The sequence below is a fragment of the Panthera pardus genome, unplaced genomic scaffold (genome assembly GCF_024362965.1).
Source record: "Panthera pardus isolate Hobbes unplaced genomic scaffold, ASM2436296v1 HiC_scaffold_15, whole genome shotgun sequence".
Lineage (NCBI taxonomy): Eukaryota > Metazoa > Chordata > Mammalia > Carnivora > Felidae > Panthera > Panthera pardus.
The window spans coordinates 74,615,965-74,632,506 of NW_026526710.1; the positions used below are offsets into that span (position 1 = coordinate 74,615,965).

The following is a 16,542-nucleotide window of genomic DNA, read 5'->3' on the forward strand; positions in this document are numbered from 1 at the left end:
GAGACAGAACAGGGGAGTCAGTAGTCAAAAACAGGGCTAGGGCCCTCGGAAAACGTGAAATGACCCCCGTTAGTCCTCTCACGTGGACCTCGCAAGATACTCGCCGCGCTCGGCGCACCTAGCGATCCAGCCACCGCCCCACCGTCCCACCAACGTCCTACCCTAAGCTAGCAAAGACCAGATATTAGGACCGCGCGGAAGCCGCCGAGAGAGAGGGGCGGTCGCGTAGCAGTTGGGCGTGGCTTCTCGAAGAGGCAGCCCTTGGGGGCGGGGAGAACTACGCAACCGTCAACTCTGGCCTCTGATTGGCTGAGGTGCCTGCGCGGAGTCCGCAAGCGTCTCCGCCCGGCCCGGCCGCTCCTCCTCCTCTCCCAGCCGCTGGGTCCACACCGGCTCGCGAGGGAACCGCTCAGGCGCCGCCGCCCCAGCCCAGTGCGGACGACGGGAGAGAGGGAGGAGGAAGGAGAACACACTCGCTTGCTTGCTCCCACCCGCACTCGGGCTCCTAGAGCCGGCGCGGAGCCCAGGGGGAGGAGCCGCCGCGGGCACGCCCCGCCTCCGGCCCGGGAAGACGACGCCAGCGACCCCGCCGGCCGGCCACCGCCCCCCTCGCCGGCCGAGACCCGCCCCCGGCCCCGGCCCCGGCCCCGGCCCTCCCCCGGCGGCATGGAGGGGCCCAGCTCTTGACGGCAGCGCCGCCGCCTCGGCTCCCGCCCCCCCCTCCCGGCCCCGCCCGCCTGCCCGCCCCCGCTCGCATGTCCGCGCCGCCTTAGCCGAGGATGCTGAGGATGAAGCTGCCGCTGAAGCCGACGCACCCCGTGGAGCCGCCGCCCGAGGCGGAGGAGCCCGAGGCAGACGCACGGCCGGGCGCTAAGGCGCCGCCGCGCCGCCGCCGGGACTGCCGCCCCCCGCCGCCGCCTCCCGCGGGCCCGCCGCGGGGCCCCCCGCCGCCGCCGCCGCCGCCGCCGCCGCCCCGGGGGCTCGGGCCGCCTGTTGCTGGCGGAGCAGCGGCGGGGGCGGGCATGCCGGGCGGCGGCGGCGGGCCCGCGGCGGCGCTGCGCGAGCAGGAGCGGGTGTACGAGTGGTTTGGGCTGGTGCTGGGCTCGGCGCAGCGCTTGGAGTTCATGTGCGGGCTGCTGGACCTGTGTAACCCGCTGGAGCTGCGCTTCCTCGGCTCGTGCCTGGAGGACCTGGCGCGCAAGGACTACCATTACCTGCGCGACTCGGAGGCTAAGGCCAACGGCCTCTCGGACCCCGGGCCGCTGGCCGACTTCCGAGAGCCCGCCGTGCGCTCGCGCCTCATCGTCTACCTGGCGCTGCTGGGCTCGGAGAACCGTGAGGCCGCCGGTCGCCTGCACCGCCTCCTGCCCCAGGTGGACTCGGTGCTCAAGAGTCTGCGCGCGGTTCGGGGCGAGGGTTCGCGGGGCGGCGCGGAGGACGAGCCCGGCGAGCGCGGGGAGGACGGCGAAGGCGAGGAGGACGCAGAGAAGGACGGTTCCGGCCCGGAAGGCAGCGGCGCCGAGCCCCGGCCCGGCGGCGGGCTGGGCTTCAGGGCCCAGGAGGAACTGCTGCTGCTTTTCACCATGGCTTCGCTGCACCCGGCGTTCTCCTTCCACCAGCGGGTCACCCTGAGGGAGCACCTGGAGAGGCTCCGCACCGCGCTCCGCGGGGGGCCCGAGGACGCAGAGGTGGAGGTGGAGCCGTGCAACTTTGCCGGCCCTCGGGCCCAGGTAAGGCGCGCGAGCCTCCGGGCACCCGCGTTGCGGTCACCGCCCCGGCGGCCTCCCCGGCCTGGCTTTCGGATACGTCTTGGACGAGCCTCAACCCGGCGCAGGTGGCTCGGAATACCCACCCCACGGCTCCCAGCCCGTAACACTAACTAATCTTCGTTCTGCTGGGCGGTTCAGTTCCACTCTCCCACCCTTCCCCCCCTCTCCCCCCCCCCCCCCCCCCCCATGCACACTCAGGCACCCGCCATAACAGAATGCTCTAGAAGTCTCTTCCGTGCCGGAGTTGCCACGGAAAACATGGAGCTTTCAGCCCGGTCCCCCTCTCCGAGGCAAGGTCTCGGGACGTTTTTGACTTGGAGCATCTCTCGCCCCAGGTGCTGGGAAAGGCGAAGCGCAAAGGAGACTGTTAGCTGCAGTCTGGCCCCGGGCAGCGCCTTCTCTTTCTCGCCATCTGGCGCTCTGGTTACAGTTTAAAGCTCTGCCTTATCCCCTCGCAGAGGTGTTCCAAAGGTGCGCTCCCGGCGTGCTGCCCGTGTCTTCAGCACAAAGGGGCTCTTTTCGCTCCGGCAATGCTGAGTTTAAAGGGGTCGTAGGGTCTTTTGGCTCCTGATTCTAACTTGATGTTCCCAGAAAAAACCCTGAGGTGGAGAGCAGCGAATCGACTCAAACTGGATGGGTATTAGCGCAGGTTGTCTGGGTAAAAACAAACAAACAACAACAACAACTGTCTTAGAGCTGGCTGCTCACGCCCTTTACCTCTGGCATAATTTATTTTCTATCAGGCTTCAGTCTTGCCTACATAGTTGAAGCAGGGGTATTTGTCGGGCCTTTAATGTAGGCATAAATGTTGTTTTCTAAAAGTTGTTAAACACCAAAATGTAGTCGACAAGAACCCAGATGAATCACTTGTCTCAAACATAAACGAAGATGAAATTATGTAGAGCTGTAAAAGCATCTAATAATAATCTAGGCCCAATATGAAACCCTTGATCCTAACAACGTAATGGAGGGGAGGAGAGTAGGTTTCAGAGTAAAAACTGTGTGCAATAGAGTAAAAACTATGTACAATAACTTTATTTTCGTGGCGCACAGTTATTTAAAAGGTAGTAATTTGGTTGCCATCCTTTTCAACTTGGATGATCTACTGGAAAAGGGGATTTTTCCCTTTCCCTTCTTGAAAGTTAATTCAATTTATGTGTCTTATGTATCTTTCAGTACTCTGGAACTAAAACCGGACTTTGTAATTTTTCTAAGGGCTGTGTGGACTCCATATCCATCGAATCGAGGAATTCAGGAGCTAGAAGGGATTTGGCAATAATCTAGGCTGAGCCCCTCCTTTTTAAAATGAGGCTTCTATGAAGTGACTCACATTGTAGGATGTATTTTATCCAACTCCAATGTAGTAATGCTACTACTCTATTTTCTTGGTGAACTTGAAATTTGGTCATGTAGTGTGTATTTACTAGTAATATGCAACTGTGTATACTGTTGATAAAAGTCCTTTTCCACTCCTAGCCTACTCACTAAAATAATTCCAAAAAGTCGTAGAAGTCACTGTTAAATTTGGAGAAGAAAGCCTGAAATCAAAAGCAATACTTATGTCTTATTTTTTAAAATTTCTTATATATCGCCGAGATAATCTTAGATCGTAGATATAGTAAAAATGCCGCACAGTGGAACAGTTATATCATTCCATTCATATCATTCCCGCAAGGATAACCGATTTCTGATTTTAACTGCCAGGAGTCTGTTTTTCCTTTAAATTTTGCTTGTAATGAGAGGGTCTGAAGGCGACTAGAGAAGGGGAGAGATACGTGCAACCTAGAATAATGAGATTTTTATCTTGACTGCAGTGTGTGGCCTTTTCTGGCATCCAGTGAGTGCTGGGAGGAGTGGGCAAAGTGAGGTCGGGCACTCTGCCATTAATTTCAGGACATTATTTCTCAGGCAGTGCCCTGTGCTAGGGCCATCAGTTGAAATGAGTGAATAAATCATAGGGGATACACGTACTACAGGTGACGCTGAAGGCTATTTTTAGACATCGGTGGCGTGATGAACTTTTTTCTCGGTTAGCATAGGGTTACCGTAGCAAATCATTCACGTCTCATTAAATTGTTCTGAGCCCGCACTTTCCGCTTGTTAGCGTGGACTCCGTGGCCCTCATCTGTGGCTTGTTCTGGCCCTGAAGACATTTCCGCGGATTTTGTTGCTCCCAAGCTGTCACTCTAAAGGCAGTTGATGGGGGTGGGTAGATTTGCATTTTCATTCGCTGCAGTCCAGACCAGCTGGTCCTCGGCCTTCCGCCGGCTGTGCGCGGCCGGCGGGAGAGGGCCCACCTCGGAGTCTGCAGCGAGGCGCCCGAGTGTGGCACGTCCCTCTCGAGGAGGCGCCGCTGCGCGTCCGAGGGCCCCCGGGTCACGCGCCGCCGCGGACAGGCGGACGCGTTTGGGGACCCATCCCTCGGGGCACCTCCCCTCCCCCTCCCTGCAAGATGGCGGCTGCGGCCGCCCACGTGACTGGCGCGCCGGCCCCGCCCCTGGGAGGGCGGGCTGAGGCCGGGCCGCGCCTCCCCGGGGCTCCCTTAGGCCTCCGAGGGCTAGGCCGCCCGGGGCGCGGGGCAGAGTGGAGAACCACGTGGACGCTGTGCTCCGAGCAAGGCAAGGGGAAATTCGTGTGGCAGTCTTTCATTGCCCCGGAAGTAACCTTTCAGACACGTGTGTAACTTTCCGCCAGGAATCATTCCGTTTCTTATTACTTTGATCCATACAAAACGCACATAAAGTGGAATTAATTTCCTTTTCCATTAGAATAAGTGTACTGGCCCGGAATAGCGTTTCTGGCTCTTTCAAGACTTGTATTCGATACCTAATATGCAACAGCTGCTTTTTGAAATTTTTGTGTAAAAAAACTAGTAGAATCTGTGCTTTAATACGAATTTTATGTTAATTATATGCCTTTCAGGTTGACCAGTGTCAGCAAGTGTGTGGTGACAGACCGTCGTTACGATGCAAGTAGTCGAGGTGACAGTCCACAAACTTACCACTAGAATATGCTAATTAGTTCATTTTAGACAAATGAAAGATTTAAGTAGATATTTATATTTAAAAGTAACATGTCTTGAGTTTTGTTATGTGATTTAGAGTAAATGTTACATTGGATTATAGCTTAAGTATTGCCTTTAGGAGACTTGTGCGTGAAGTTCATGTTCTTCAAGTGCTGTGGACTGCCAGTCACTTACATAAAATTCAACATACAGTATTAAGTGTTTTAGGAAATTTGTGCGACTGACGTAGTTCTGTTAATAAAGTTACAGACTGCATATGTAGCATACCTGGAAAAAATCAGTTTTAAAAATGGGTCCCTTATTAGTGGGGACCCAAACTTAGTGGTTTGTTAACAGTAGCAACAAAAAACTGTATTTTAAAAGATACTGGTTTTGTTGCTGTTTCATTGAAAAGAGGAAAGACAGCCAAGCTTCCTATCTTTGCATGCATAACGACGCTCTGTTCATCAAAATGGATATTCTGCATTTGGAGATTTAGCCCCCAATTAACAGCACAAAGGCAGAAAAACATAAAATACATAAGCTATCATAGGAGTGGTTAGTGGTTAATATTGTTGGTTTGGCTGTGTTCTCTGCAGGTCGTGTTTTCAGTATCCTCAAAACATAGTTGCTTGGCAGATAGCTTGAATAAAGCTTAGAAACTGAAATTTTCAGATAGTATTTAGTGCAGTAGATAGTATTTAATGTTATTTGGACTCACAAAAAACATACTTGAATTCAAAAAAGTATTAAGTGGCCGTGGGTCCTTTCCTTAGAAAAATCAATCAAGATACTAAAAAAAAAAGGAAATTTTGCAAAATTGTGGCTTCCTCATGGCACAGGTGAATTAGCCACGTGGTACCTGACAGAGCAGTAATCTCAACTCATTTGTATAGAACACGTAGTGTACTGGTAGTGTTGGGACCTGGAAAAGAAGACTTCAAAAAGAGTTTTAGCATAAAGGCTCCTACTCTGAGATAACCAGCATGTGTATGTGGCAGCTATCCTATGAGAGCACTGTCTAAAAATAAGAGAAAAGTCAGCGGTCAGGATTTCTGCTGTTATTATATTAGGCACTAACAAAATGCTTTCTTTCTGAAAGTGATTTTTAAGAACGGCTCTAATCTCCCAGGTAGTAAATACTTTTATTTAATTGTTGGCCACTGCTGGGGGATTTTTAAATGAACAGTGTCACTGGAGCAGTGGGCGCTAAGAAGGCTTTCCTCACTCCTACTGTGGGGATAATAACAGTACTTAGGTGAGATTGTGAGGATTAAACGAACGAGTGCTTGAAGAATAACATCTGACACATGATCTTCAATAAATGTTGGCAATTATCGGTAAAAGTTAAGCCTTGTCTGGAGGGTGATGGGAGAAGAGTGGGTAGACCGTCTCACAGACTGGGAGTGGGGAGCAGAAGCAGCCGTGCCTTTTATAGGAAATTTTAGGTTGGTTTGGCAGCAGCGAAGTATACAAGCAGCTCAGCTAATAAATGCCATTTGAAAGAGGCTTTGAGAATATCAGAGTTAGTGATTATTTTCGTAGAAAAATGGGAGTGACTGAGATCCTCCACTGTGTAGGGAAAGTCTTTCTTAGACCACAGTAGGAGGAGAGGGTGGTGGAGATGGGAAGGAAGCAACTTCTTTTCCTCAAATTAACTAGTATGGTATATCTACACCTTTTATGATATTTTTGTGGGGCAGGGCACGGGAAGTGTGCCTTAGAGGCTACCAAAGGCCTTGAAGGGTGATAGCCCGTTTAGCACTAGACTTGGCTTAAATTCCTACTCTGCCGCTCTGTGACATTAACCAGGCTACTTAAGTCCCTGAGCTTCAGTTTTATCTTCGAAATGGGGATAATGACTTTCATTTCAGGTTGTGGTGATTGAATTAATGAGATAAGATGCAAAATAATTCGCATCCTGTCTTGAGCATGAACGTTCTCTTGAGAATGATGCTCAATGCATTTTTCTTTTCCACTGAGATGCCACCATCCAGATGGTTAAATCAGTGGTTTTCAGGAACGGACGTGTTTTTTTTCTCTTCACCACTTAATAAAAGTCCATATGATACAATATTTTTCATATTCTCTATTATCATACCTCTAAATTGATTGGTGTTCAGGAAGGATGGGTAATTGGAAAGGTAGTGTTTGAGCCATGTATTTGGGGCAGTTATTTGTTATTTTTATTTTTTTAATTAAGTAGGCTCCATGCCCATCGTGGGGCCGGAACTCATGACCCTGAGATCAAGAATCGTGCGCTCTGCTAACTAAGCCAGCCAGGTGCCCCTGGGGCAGTTATTTTTAATATTTACATTATAGAGATCCAGTGTGTTACAAATAAACCCAAAGGAAGCATTTCTCTGGGTCACAAATTATTGAAATACATATTTTCTCCATATTGGGTTTGGGGATAGGAATAGGGGAATATATGTATTCCATATTTGGATTATCATTAACTCCCAGGCAACCATACTTAAATCTTTATCCGGTTTTCACATTTAGCTAGGAAACTGGCCTATAATTTAAAGCTATTTTGCAGGTTTTTTTTTAAGTTATATGATTGTTTGTTACTTCAGAGCACAGCTTGGAATCCATGCACTTAAAGGAACATTTTATACTTTTTCTATAGAAGCTATTAAATTGGCTAATTTTTAAGCTGATTATTTTTGTCTTTCTTTGAGGTATTAATTTTTTTTTTTTTTTTTTTTTTTTTTTTTGGTAAGAGCAAAAAAAGACCTGCACTACCCCGGAAGCAGACTGAGCTTCACTTTTATCAACTTTTTTTCATTATGGAGGACTTGTAACAGAGGATGCCTTGTCACAAAAGCCTCCTTCATGCAGTCTACGTAAACAGTCGCTCTGGAAGCGTGTTTGTGTTTTAGGTGGCAGAGCTGCTGGGTGCCCCGTAGTCCATTTCCCTTCTGTTCTTCCTATGCTCCAGGGAACATTTGGCCTCTCATTCCCCTCTAAATGTCTTGGCTCGTTCGGAGTGTTTCATGCTTATTCAAGAAGTAATTTATTTGAGGTCAGATTTAGGTTTTAAAAAGGTCACTTTGGCAAGTTGTTTGGTCTTCACAAGTTTCAGGCTGCTCCGAATAAAGTAGGGGTATCGTCGCCGTTTCTTGCATGTAATCGCTGTGAAGATGAACCTGATCACGTGTGTGAAAATGCTTGGCAGACAAGGGTGAGTTGTATATATCGTTTGATCTGTCCATCGTTCAAAGAGGGAATAGCACAATTTGCAGTGGATGAACAGAAATGCAAAAGTTGGAAGAGCTGATAGGGTTTGGGTTACAGGGGACCTTGACGGTCTGGTGAGAGGAGAAGGTTGTCACCACGCTGCTGTGAAAGCCGTTGAGGAGACGTGTGTGCGCGCCAGTGGTGTGTCTTCCTAGAACAGCCACCGACGCTTTCTTTAAACGTGATGTGTGTGAAAAGCGTGAATCGTTGATTCAGGAAAAAAAAAAAAAAATCTTCCAGACTAATCTGGTTCTCTCAGGGAGCGATTTTACTTCTTATCACTCTGATTTGCTTGATGACCTTAATCCTCTCTTCCCCTCCTACCCTGAATCTACTCTTTCCTCATCCTTGCTGTCACCGTTCTCTTTTGGGACTTTATTCCTGACGGATTCCACTTCTTTCAGCCTTCCTACCTCTTATCTGTTGGATACTCCTGCCAGTGTGTCTTCCTAAAGTAGTATTTGATCATCTCACCTGCCTCACAGTGACAGATGGAGCCTGGCCTCCAGTAGGTCTTGGGACCCCAAATCCCTTTTTCCCACTTTTTTCACTCATCATGCCTCCCAGTCAGAGCTGGCCTATGTCATCACCTCTTGCATGACGTTTGCTGGAATTGCCCCTGTGATTCTTTGCTGCTTCTGAATTCCAGTAGCATGTATATTCTGTGCTGTAAATTTGGTACTTCTATGATTTTTTTGTTTTTTTTCCCAAAAATATTACTTTGAAATATTTTTAACTTATAAAATTGACCTTTCCTCCTAGATTTTAAGTTCCCCAAAGGCTTAGACATCGTGTCCCTTTTTTTTTTTTTTTTTTTGGTCAGCATTGCATATATCATACAAAATCACTTAAAATTTCCTATGCTTAGGCTTTTTAGACATGGCTCTGAAAAATACCAATATGATAAATTACTTTAAAACAAAGTACATTAGGAAGTTGTTGTTGTTGTTGTTGTTGTTTTGTCTTGTAGGACTTCTATTTTTCAGCTACTTTAACAGTATTTGTAGCTATATAGTCCAGGCACAACTTTTTTGGAAATCATAAAAGGAATTGCTTCTTTAGGTGAAAAGCATAGAACAGTATATATTTGAACTGAATCTTCAATGAGGAAATGCTGAGTAGGTGTATTTATTAATTATTCTTTTAAAATCAGACCATTTATAGTCCATATTAACTAAGTTTTGTGTGTGTGGGGGGGGGTATAAATTGGTGCAAACGTATGGATGATGTTTGATAGAATGGAAAAAGTCATAAATTACAAACCATTTTCTTATTTGAGTAGTTGTTCATAGTTGAGTTCCAATTTATGATTTGTTTGAGGACCAGCAGGAGTCAGATACGGAGTTGAGATAGGACTTTGCTTAGGATCAGAAAATTGAAAACTTATTTTGGTCACTGAAATGAGCCATCTACAGTCTAAGAGTTGGGGAAGTTTTTGTTTCTTATTAGGAATATCTTGTTGGGATAGTAAAGAGACATAACTTTACCCCGATATAATTGTCTTTTGGGGAGGGGAGTATCAAATTATTGAAATTCACTGCTGGTCCTCGAAGCGACAACATGATCCCATAGTGTTTGGAGACTACTTCTTGTGGAAGAGGCCATCATGCGTACAGAGAGGGTGCCTCATGACAGCCGCGGTGTGTGGCTTTGTTAGTTAGGGAAGGTGCCTCCTCTAACAGGTGGCGTTAAACACAGTCCTCCTAATGCAGTGTTTCTCAATCTGTCACATTTACCAACCGATAAGTCACTGTCAAGGATCCTTTCTGAACTCTGTAAGCTTCCATTTCTGCATGCTTCCAGGAATGTTTCCCCACCAGAGCTGAAGGCTGTCCATACCTTTGTCCGGCCTTCCATACCTTTGTAGTTTGTGGTCCAGTATAGTTCCCACCTGTCCACGTGTCAGCTACACGTGCCACCTACACATGGCGCTATTCACATTGAAAGCAGCAACCTGAAGGCGGTTTTACAAGGAAAACCTCAAGGCCAGTGACGTTTCCTGGAGTGAAAACTGCTGCCCTCGCTTGTCTTCCATTCTCCACTGCTCTCCTCCTCAGTAGCCTTCTTTATCAGCCTTCTTTTTTTCTTTTAATGTTTATTTATTTTTGAAGGAGAGAGCAAGAGAGACACATTGTGAGCAGGGGAGGGGCAGAGAGCGAGGGAGACACAGAATCTGAAGCAGGCTCCAGGCTCTAAGCTGACAGCACAGAGCCCGATACGGGACTCGAACTCACAAGCTGTGAGATCATGACCTGAGCCGAAGTTGGACGCTTAACTGACTGAGCCACCCAGGCGCCCGCCCTTAGCATTCTTTTGCCAGCTTCCCTAATTGCACGTCCTGCGAGTTCAGTTCTCTGGAAAAGACAACTTCAACAATTCTAATGGTTTTTAAATTTGTGATGAATTCACAGAGTTCCGCAAAATACACAGAAAGATACAGTGATGTTTGCATCTGTCATCGTGTGCCACCCACCCAGTTGTAGTCCACCCCTACTCTGCACCGGTCACTGCCGTTAGTGCACAAGTGTCATGGTGAGGAGAGCTTGCGTAGCTGCAGTCGCTGTGGCCAAGCCCGGTCTGGGGGCCGTGGTGGTAGAGAATACACGCGGGCTCAGTGACCTGTCTGCCCTCTCTCCCCGCCCCCATTCAGTAGCTAGAGTGCACTTACCCTGGCTTTAAGAAGGTTCTTTCTGCCACATTCGTCTTGATGAATCACCTTATCCCCACACTTGTAGCCACACTAAGTTCGGAAGGAAGTGAGCCTGCGATCCTAGCAGAGATGCACCTGGGCGGTCTTGGAGCGGCTGAGTGTCACTGTCCCTCCTCCGAATGGTGCTGCAGTCACGGACCGTATGGCTTTCACACGCTGCTTACCAGTCTCGTCTCTTCTCACACGGCCTCTGCCTTTCCTCATGTGCTGGAAGGTGGTGCAGACAGAACTTTGGGTTGGGGTGCACTCTTTCATGGAGTAGACATGAGGCAGGCGCCTGCCTGGTCCCCCACAGCCTCTTCAAGAGGAGTCAGTAACTCTCACATCCTTCCCAGCTTCTTCCCTCTTTTTCCACCGAAATGGATAAAATTTGCCATCTCAGTATTGTTGCTAGTAACGAATCATTTTCTAACATTCAAGGCTTTCTATGAATCTTGCATAAATAATAGCTGCTTTAGTTGCAGCCTTGGTTATTGAAAGAAGAGAGTTTAAAATCTGTAACTGTATAACAAGTTATCCCCAGACTTACTGGCTTAAATCAACACCATTTTGTTATGGTTTCTCACAGTTTTGTGGGCCAGGGATTTAGACAGGCCGCTAAGAGCAAGGACAGCTCGTTTGTTGTGGGGTGTCCGGAGATGCAGCTGGGGACTGGAGGTCCTCTCTCAGTGTGGTCTCTCTAGCGTGGCATCCTCAGGGCAGTGGCACTTCTTATACGGTGTCTCGGTAGGCCCCGGCTTGCAAGGCTTCTTGCCCTGCCCTCTCCCATCCCGGAATGTTCCTTCCCTCGTTCTGTTGTTCACGCAAGCCTCGAGAGCCAGCCCAGACCCGCTGGCTGTGGAATTAGATCCACCTTTCAGTGGAAGGGGTATCAAAGTATTTCTAGCTATATTTAATCTACCACAAAACCTTAACAGGAGGTTGTTGTGTAGTAATGTTAGCACTCTCTGTCTCACTGGATGAATGTACAGACGTCTGAAGAAGTTTGTACATTTTTTTTAAATTTTTTTAATGTTTATTTATTTTTGAGAGAGAGACAGAGCATGAGTGGGGGAGGAGCAGAGAGAGAGGGAGACACAGAATCGGAAGCAGGCCAGGCTCTGAGCTGTCAGCACAGAGCCCGATGCGGGGCTCAAACTCACGAACTGTGAGATCATGACCTGAGCCAAAGTCGGACACTTAACCGATGGAGCCACCTAGGCGCCCCAGTTTGTACATTTTTAAAAAGCTGAGACAGTCTTAATTTCTGCTTTTTTAAAAAATACAGATTGCCTTGTGTGTGTGTTTTTTTTTTTTTTAACGTTTATTTATTTTTGAGACAGAGACAGAGCATGAACGGGGGAGGGTCAGAGAGAGAGGGAGACACAGAATTGGAAGCAGGCTCTAGGCTCTGAGCCATCAGCCCAGAGCCCGACGCGGGGCTCGAGCTCACTGACTCACTGGGTTAGGCGAGTTCGTGACCTGAGCTGAAGTCGGACGCTTAACCGACTGAGCCACCCAGGTGCCCCTCCTTGGTTTTTTTTTTAATTAAAGTTTTATTTACTTTGAGATAGCATGAACGGGAGAGGGGCAGAGAGAGAGAGAAAGAGAGGGAAAATCCCAAGCAGGCCTTTCACTGTCAGTGCAGAACCTGATGTAGGGCTCGAACTCCCAAATCGTGAGATCATGACCTGAGCTGAAGTCACAAACTTAACCAACAGAGCCACTCAGGTGCCCCATCTTGGTATTTTTAAATTTATTCTACATCAGTGGACTAAAGGAAACATGTAGAAGATTGTTAGATGAGACAAAATAAACTCCATCTACAAAGAACGGAACGGTCACATTGGCCTCCTTTTATTTGTAGATGGAGTTTATTACCAGAGAAGAGTGTCTGTCCAGCCACTTGACTGTTTCACAGACTTTCCCTACATTTGAGACATCCCACGTCAATAGTCGGGATGGATATGCATGTATAAAACTGAGATCTGAGTAATCTCTGGAATGAACGACCTGTCCAGCCTGCCTGTGTTACGTGACATGTGGATTTGAGCTCACCAGGAGCTCTTAGTGCAGACATGCCATAGACAGAAAAGGCTTTGCTCAGATGAGTTACAGAAAGAAGAGCACACACATTCTAATGTATTTTGTGTTCCTGTGCATGTTTTGCAGGCTTAGAATTTTTAAGCTTCATCTTCTTAATCCAAGCAGAGGAAAATTCTCCACTTTTCACTTGGTCCTAACACTTTCATCTAACTAGTCTTTGTAGAATGCCAATTCTGCCATGTCATCTATCGTGTGTTTTCCTAGGAATCTGAACTTGATAGAACAGTGGGTGTAATTCCTGTCTATAAGATTCCATTAAGCCAGTAGTTCCCATATTTTATGGCTCCCTTCCCCCTACTCAGAGTTAAGAAAGCGTATGTGACACGTGGCAATGGGAGACGGAAGAATGGAGAGTTATTCACCGTTGAGATCAGTAAACTCGATTGTGACCTCTGTGGCTCATGAGGCATTAGATTATAAAATTTACAATTTTATTAGTTTAATAAAAATTTAGATAGTTTCTAAACTTAGTCTAACTGCTATAAATGGTTTTATAGCATTGATGCATGCTGACATTTGTGAGGGGTGGGACTTAATTAGTAGGTATTTTGTGGGTTGATGAACTTATGTCCTTAGATAGAAACTCCAACTCCATTTTTCTCTCTAGGTTATTAAATAAGAGGCCTTTTCTTGGCTATTAAAGTGTGTAACTTGAGACTTCAAAAATGTGATCTTGATTGTGAAGCAAACTACTTTCTCATCGTTGTTTCAATATATTTGTGGAGGCAGCATAATAAAATCATTTTAAACATAAAAAAAAAAAAAAGAGGTTAGAGTAGGAGAGAGCCAAAGCATAAGAGACTCTTAAAAACTGAGAACAAACTGAGGGCTGATGGGGGGTGGGAGGGAGGGGAGGGTGGGTGATGCGTATTGAAGAGGGCATCTTTTGGGATGAGCACTGGGTGTTGTATGGAAACCAATTTGACAATAAATTTCATATATTAAAAAAATAAAAAATAAACATTTTTTATGTTCTATTGTGGTAAAATACATGGACATAAAGTCTGCCATTTTAACACCTTTTTGAGTGTAGCATTAAGTCCATTAACATTATTGTGCAGACATCACCACTATCCATTCCCAGAACTTCTCTTTTATCCCAAACTGAACCTCTATATCCATTAAGCAACTATTCCTCTTCCCCTTTTTTTTTTACTCTAGGCCCTGGTAACCACTGTTGCTTTTTTTTTTTTTTTTTAATGTTTATTTTGGAGGAGAGAGAGAGAGAGAGCCAGAGCAGGACCTGGGGAGGGGCAGATGGGGAGACAGAGAATCTGAAATAGGCTCTAGGCTCTGAGCTGTCAGCATAGAGCCTGATGCAGGGCTCAAACCCATGAACTGTGAGATCATGACCTGAGCTGAAGTTGGATTAACCAATTGAGCCACCCAGGCATCCCTGCTGATAACCACTACTTCTACTTTGTCTCTGATTGTGACTATCCTAGGTACCTCATTTAAATGGCATTACACAATATTTGTCCTTTTGTGCCTGGCTTATTTCACTTAGCATAATGTCCTCGAGATTCATCCACGTTGTAACATGTATTTTTTAGGCTGAATAATACTCAGTTGTGTACATATGCCACATTTTGTTCGTCTCTTCACCCGTCATTGGGGCATTTGAGTTTCCACCTTTTGGCTATTGGGAGTGATGCCACTAGGAAAAAATCATTTGCTCAGGTTGTTGCTTTCAGTTCTTTTGAGTAGACACCTAGGAGTGGAATTGCTGGATCATATGGTAACTCTGTTTAAGTTTCTGAGGGACTGCTGTGCTGCCTTCCACCACGGCCTCACTGTTTTTTACATCCTTGCCAATAGCTGCTGTTTTCTGTGTTTTGGGATTATAGCCATCTTAATAGGTGTGAAGTGGTATCTCATTGTGGTTTTGATTGCATTTCCCACATGAAGATTGTTTTTTTTTGCATATTTTGCGTTTGTATTTGAAGGTGTTATTTTTAATTTATGAACCACGTATGCGCAGTGTAGAAAAATATTCTATAAAAAATGGTCAGTGTATTCAACTAAACTTCTTCCGGCTAACACAGGTATTTGAGAGGATTACAGTGCTTTATTCATATCAGTTTGTGAAGTCCTTAGAGCAGTGTTAGGCCAATGTGGTTTTAGTCCTTTGCAGTAAATGATTATATGGTCTGGAATAGGATATAGGTAAGTTTGTTGTTAGAAGAATTCCTGTGTCTGCCTTTTACTGTAATTTTGAAAATTGGTGAATGCCATCATGTTAAATGTTTTGGAAATTGGATGTTGACAAAGAGATCTTTGCTTTCCTTCTCATTAAGTGGTTCTGTAGAGACAAATACTTACTTCTTTGAGTTTCTACAGGAAGACAAACTATAAGGCTGAAGCTTAGCTCCCAGGAGTATCTGATGCGATGCTTTATTCCCAGAAATAGAGCTATAACCAGGCAGCCCAGACCCAGGGTCAGGCCAGCATGCAGGATTAGACAGCAGAACAAAATATTTTCTTTTTTAAAAAAAAATTTTTTTAACGTTTATTTATTTTTGAGACAGAGAGAGACAGAGCATGAACGGGGGAGAGTCAGAGAGAGGGAGACACAGAATCTGAAACAGGCTCCAGGCTCTGAGCTGTCAGCACAGAGTCTGACGCGGGGCTCGAACTCACGGGCCGCGAGATCGTGACCTGAGCTGAAGTCGGCCGCTCAACCGACTGAGCCACCCAGGCGCCCCAGAACACAATATTTTCAATTAGGATTCTTGGGAAGCGTAGGGTCTTCTCTTTACTTCATTTCTAAATTTACACAATTTTTATTTACAAATTTTTTAATGTTTTTATTTATTTTTGAGAGAGAGAGAAAGAGAGCGAGCGAGCATGAATGGGGGAGAGGCAGAGAGAGAAGGAGTCACAGAATCTGAAGCAGGCTCCAGGTTCTAAGCTGTCAGCACAGAGCCGACGTGGGGCTTGAACTCATGAGCTGCGAAATCATGACCTGAGCTGAAGTTGGAGGCTCAACCGACTGAGCCACCCACGCACCCCTACACAATTTTTAAAAATTAACATATATTATTTATTGCAGATTTGTAGAATTGTAATTGTCTCTTGAAACTGAGGTGGTTTTGGTCTGAGTAGTAGTACTTTGAGATTCTGAACGTGAAAGGGGTAATATGTGAGTTGTGATAAAGAACTGTTAATAAGGCTGTTTTATTTTTTGGCTTAATCAGTGTGTTGTGATAACAGTATATACGTGCCAGGGCTTTGGTTCTGGAGAGCTGTAAGGTTAGGAGGCCTTTCTGACTCCCAAGCAGCCGTTCTCCTTGGAGTAAAACTTCTTCCAGTTCACGGATGACAGTGATGGGCTGAGCAAACTCCGAGCACCCAGTCGCCGTTAGGTGGTTTAAACACTACTAATTTACTACAGTAAACTCACTGTCTGTACACATTCTTATTCAGAAAGATTTGGCAGATCTTGATAATAACCTTTTGTAAAACTTTTCCCTACCAGAGCATCTTGTTAGATTATCACTGAAATCAAGCAGTGAATAAAAATTGCTTAGTAATTAATGTAAAAAATACAATTCCTGTATATGCGGAGGGTTAGCATAGGGGAGAGCATCTTTTATATGTGTTCCTTTGATTCTGGTCACTTTGGTTAGAATTGACATCGTTGGGAATTTTGAGTAACAACGTGCAATGTGTCCCAAGAAAACTGGGACAGTAAATAATTGATAGAATATTACTATTGAGTGAAAATAAAT

At 46.3% G+C, this 16,542-nt stretch overlaps 1 protein-coding gene across 4 annotated transcripts in view; it reads left to right on the forward strand.

Annotated features, from left to right (window-relative positions):
• The first annotated feature begins 235 nt into the window (after positions 1-235).
• Positions 236-16,542, forward strand: part of ZCCHC2 (zinc finger CCHC-type containing 2) — a 65,450-nt gene continuing 49,143 nt past the window's right edge. The window contains exon 1 of one of the 4 annotated variants that reach the window (XM_053902805.1): positions 236-1,730. In XM_053902805.1, coding sequence (XP_053758780.1) covers positions 780-1,730 — 951 coding nt within the window. In that variant the 5' untranslated portion in view covers positions 236-779. The remainder of the gene's footprint in view (positions 1,731-16,542) is intronic. The other 3 variants (XM_053902806.1, XM_053902804.1, XM_053902803.1) reach the window with 3 other exon arrangements.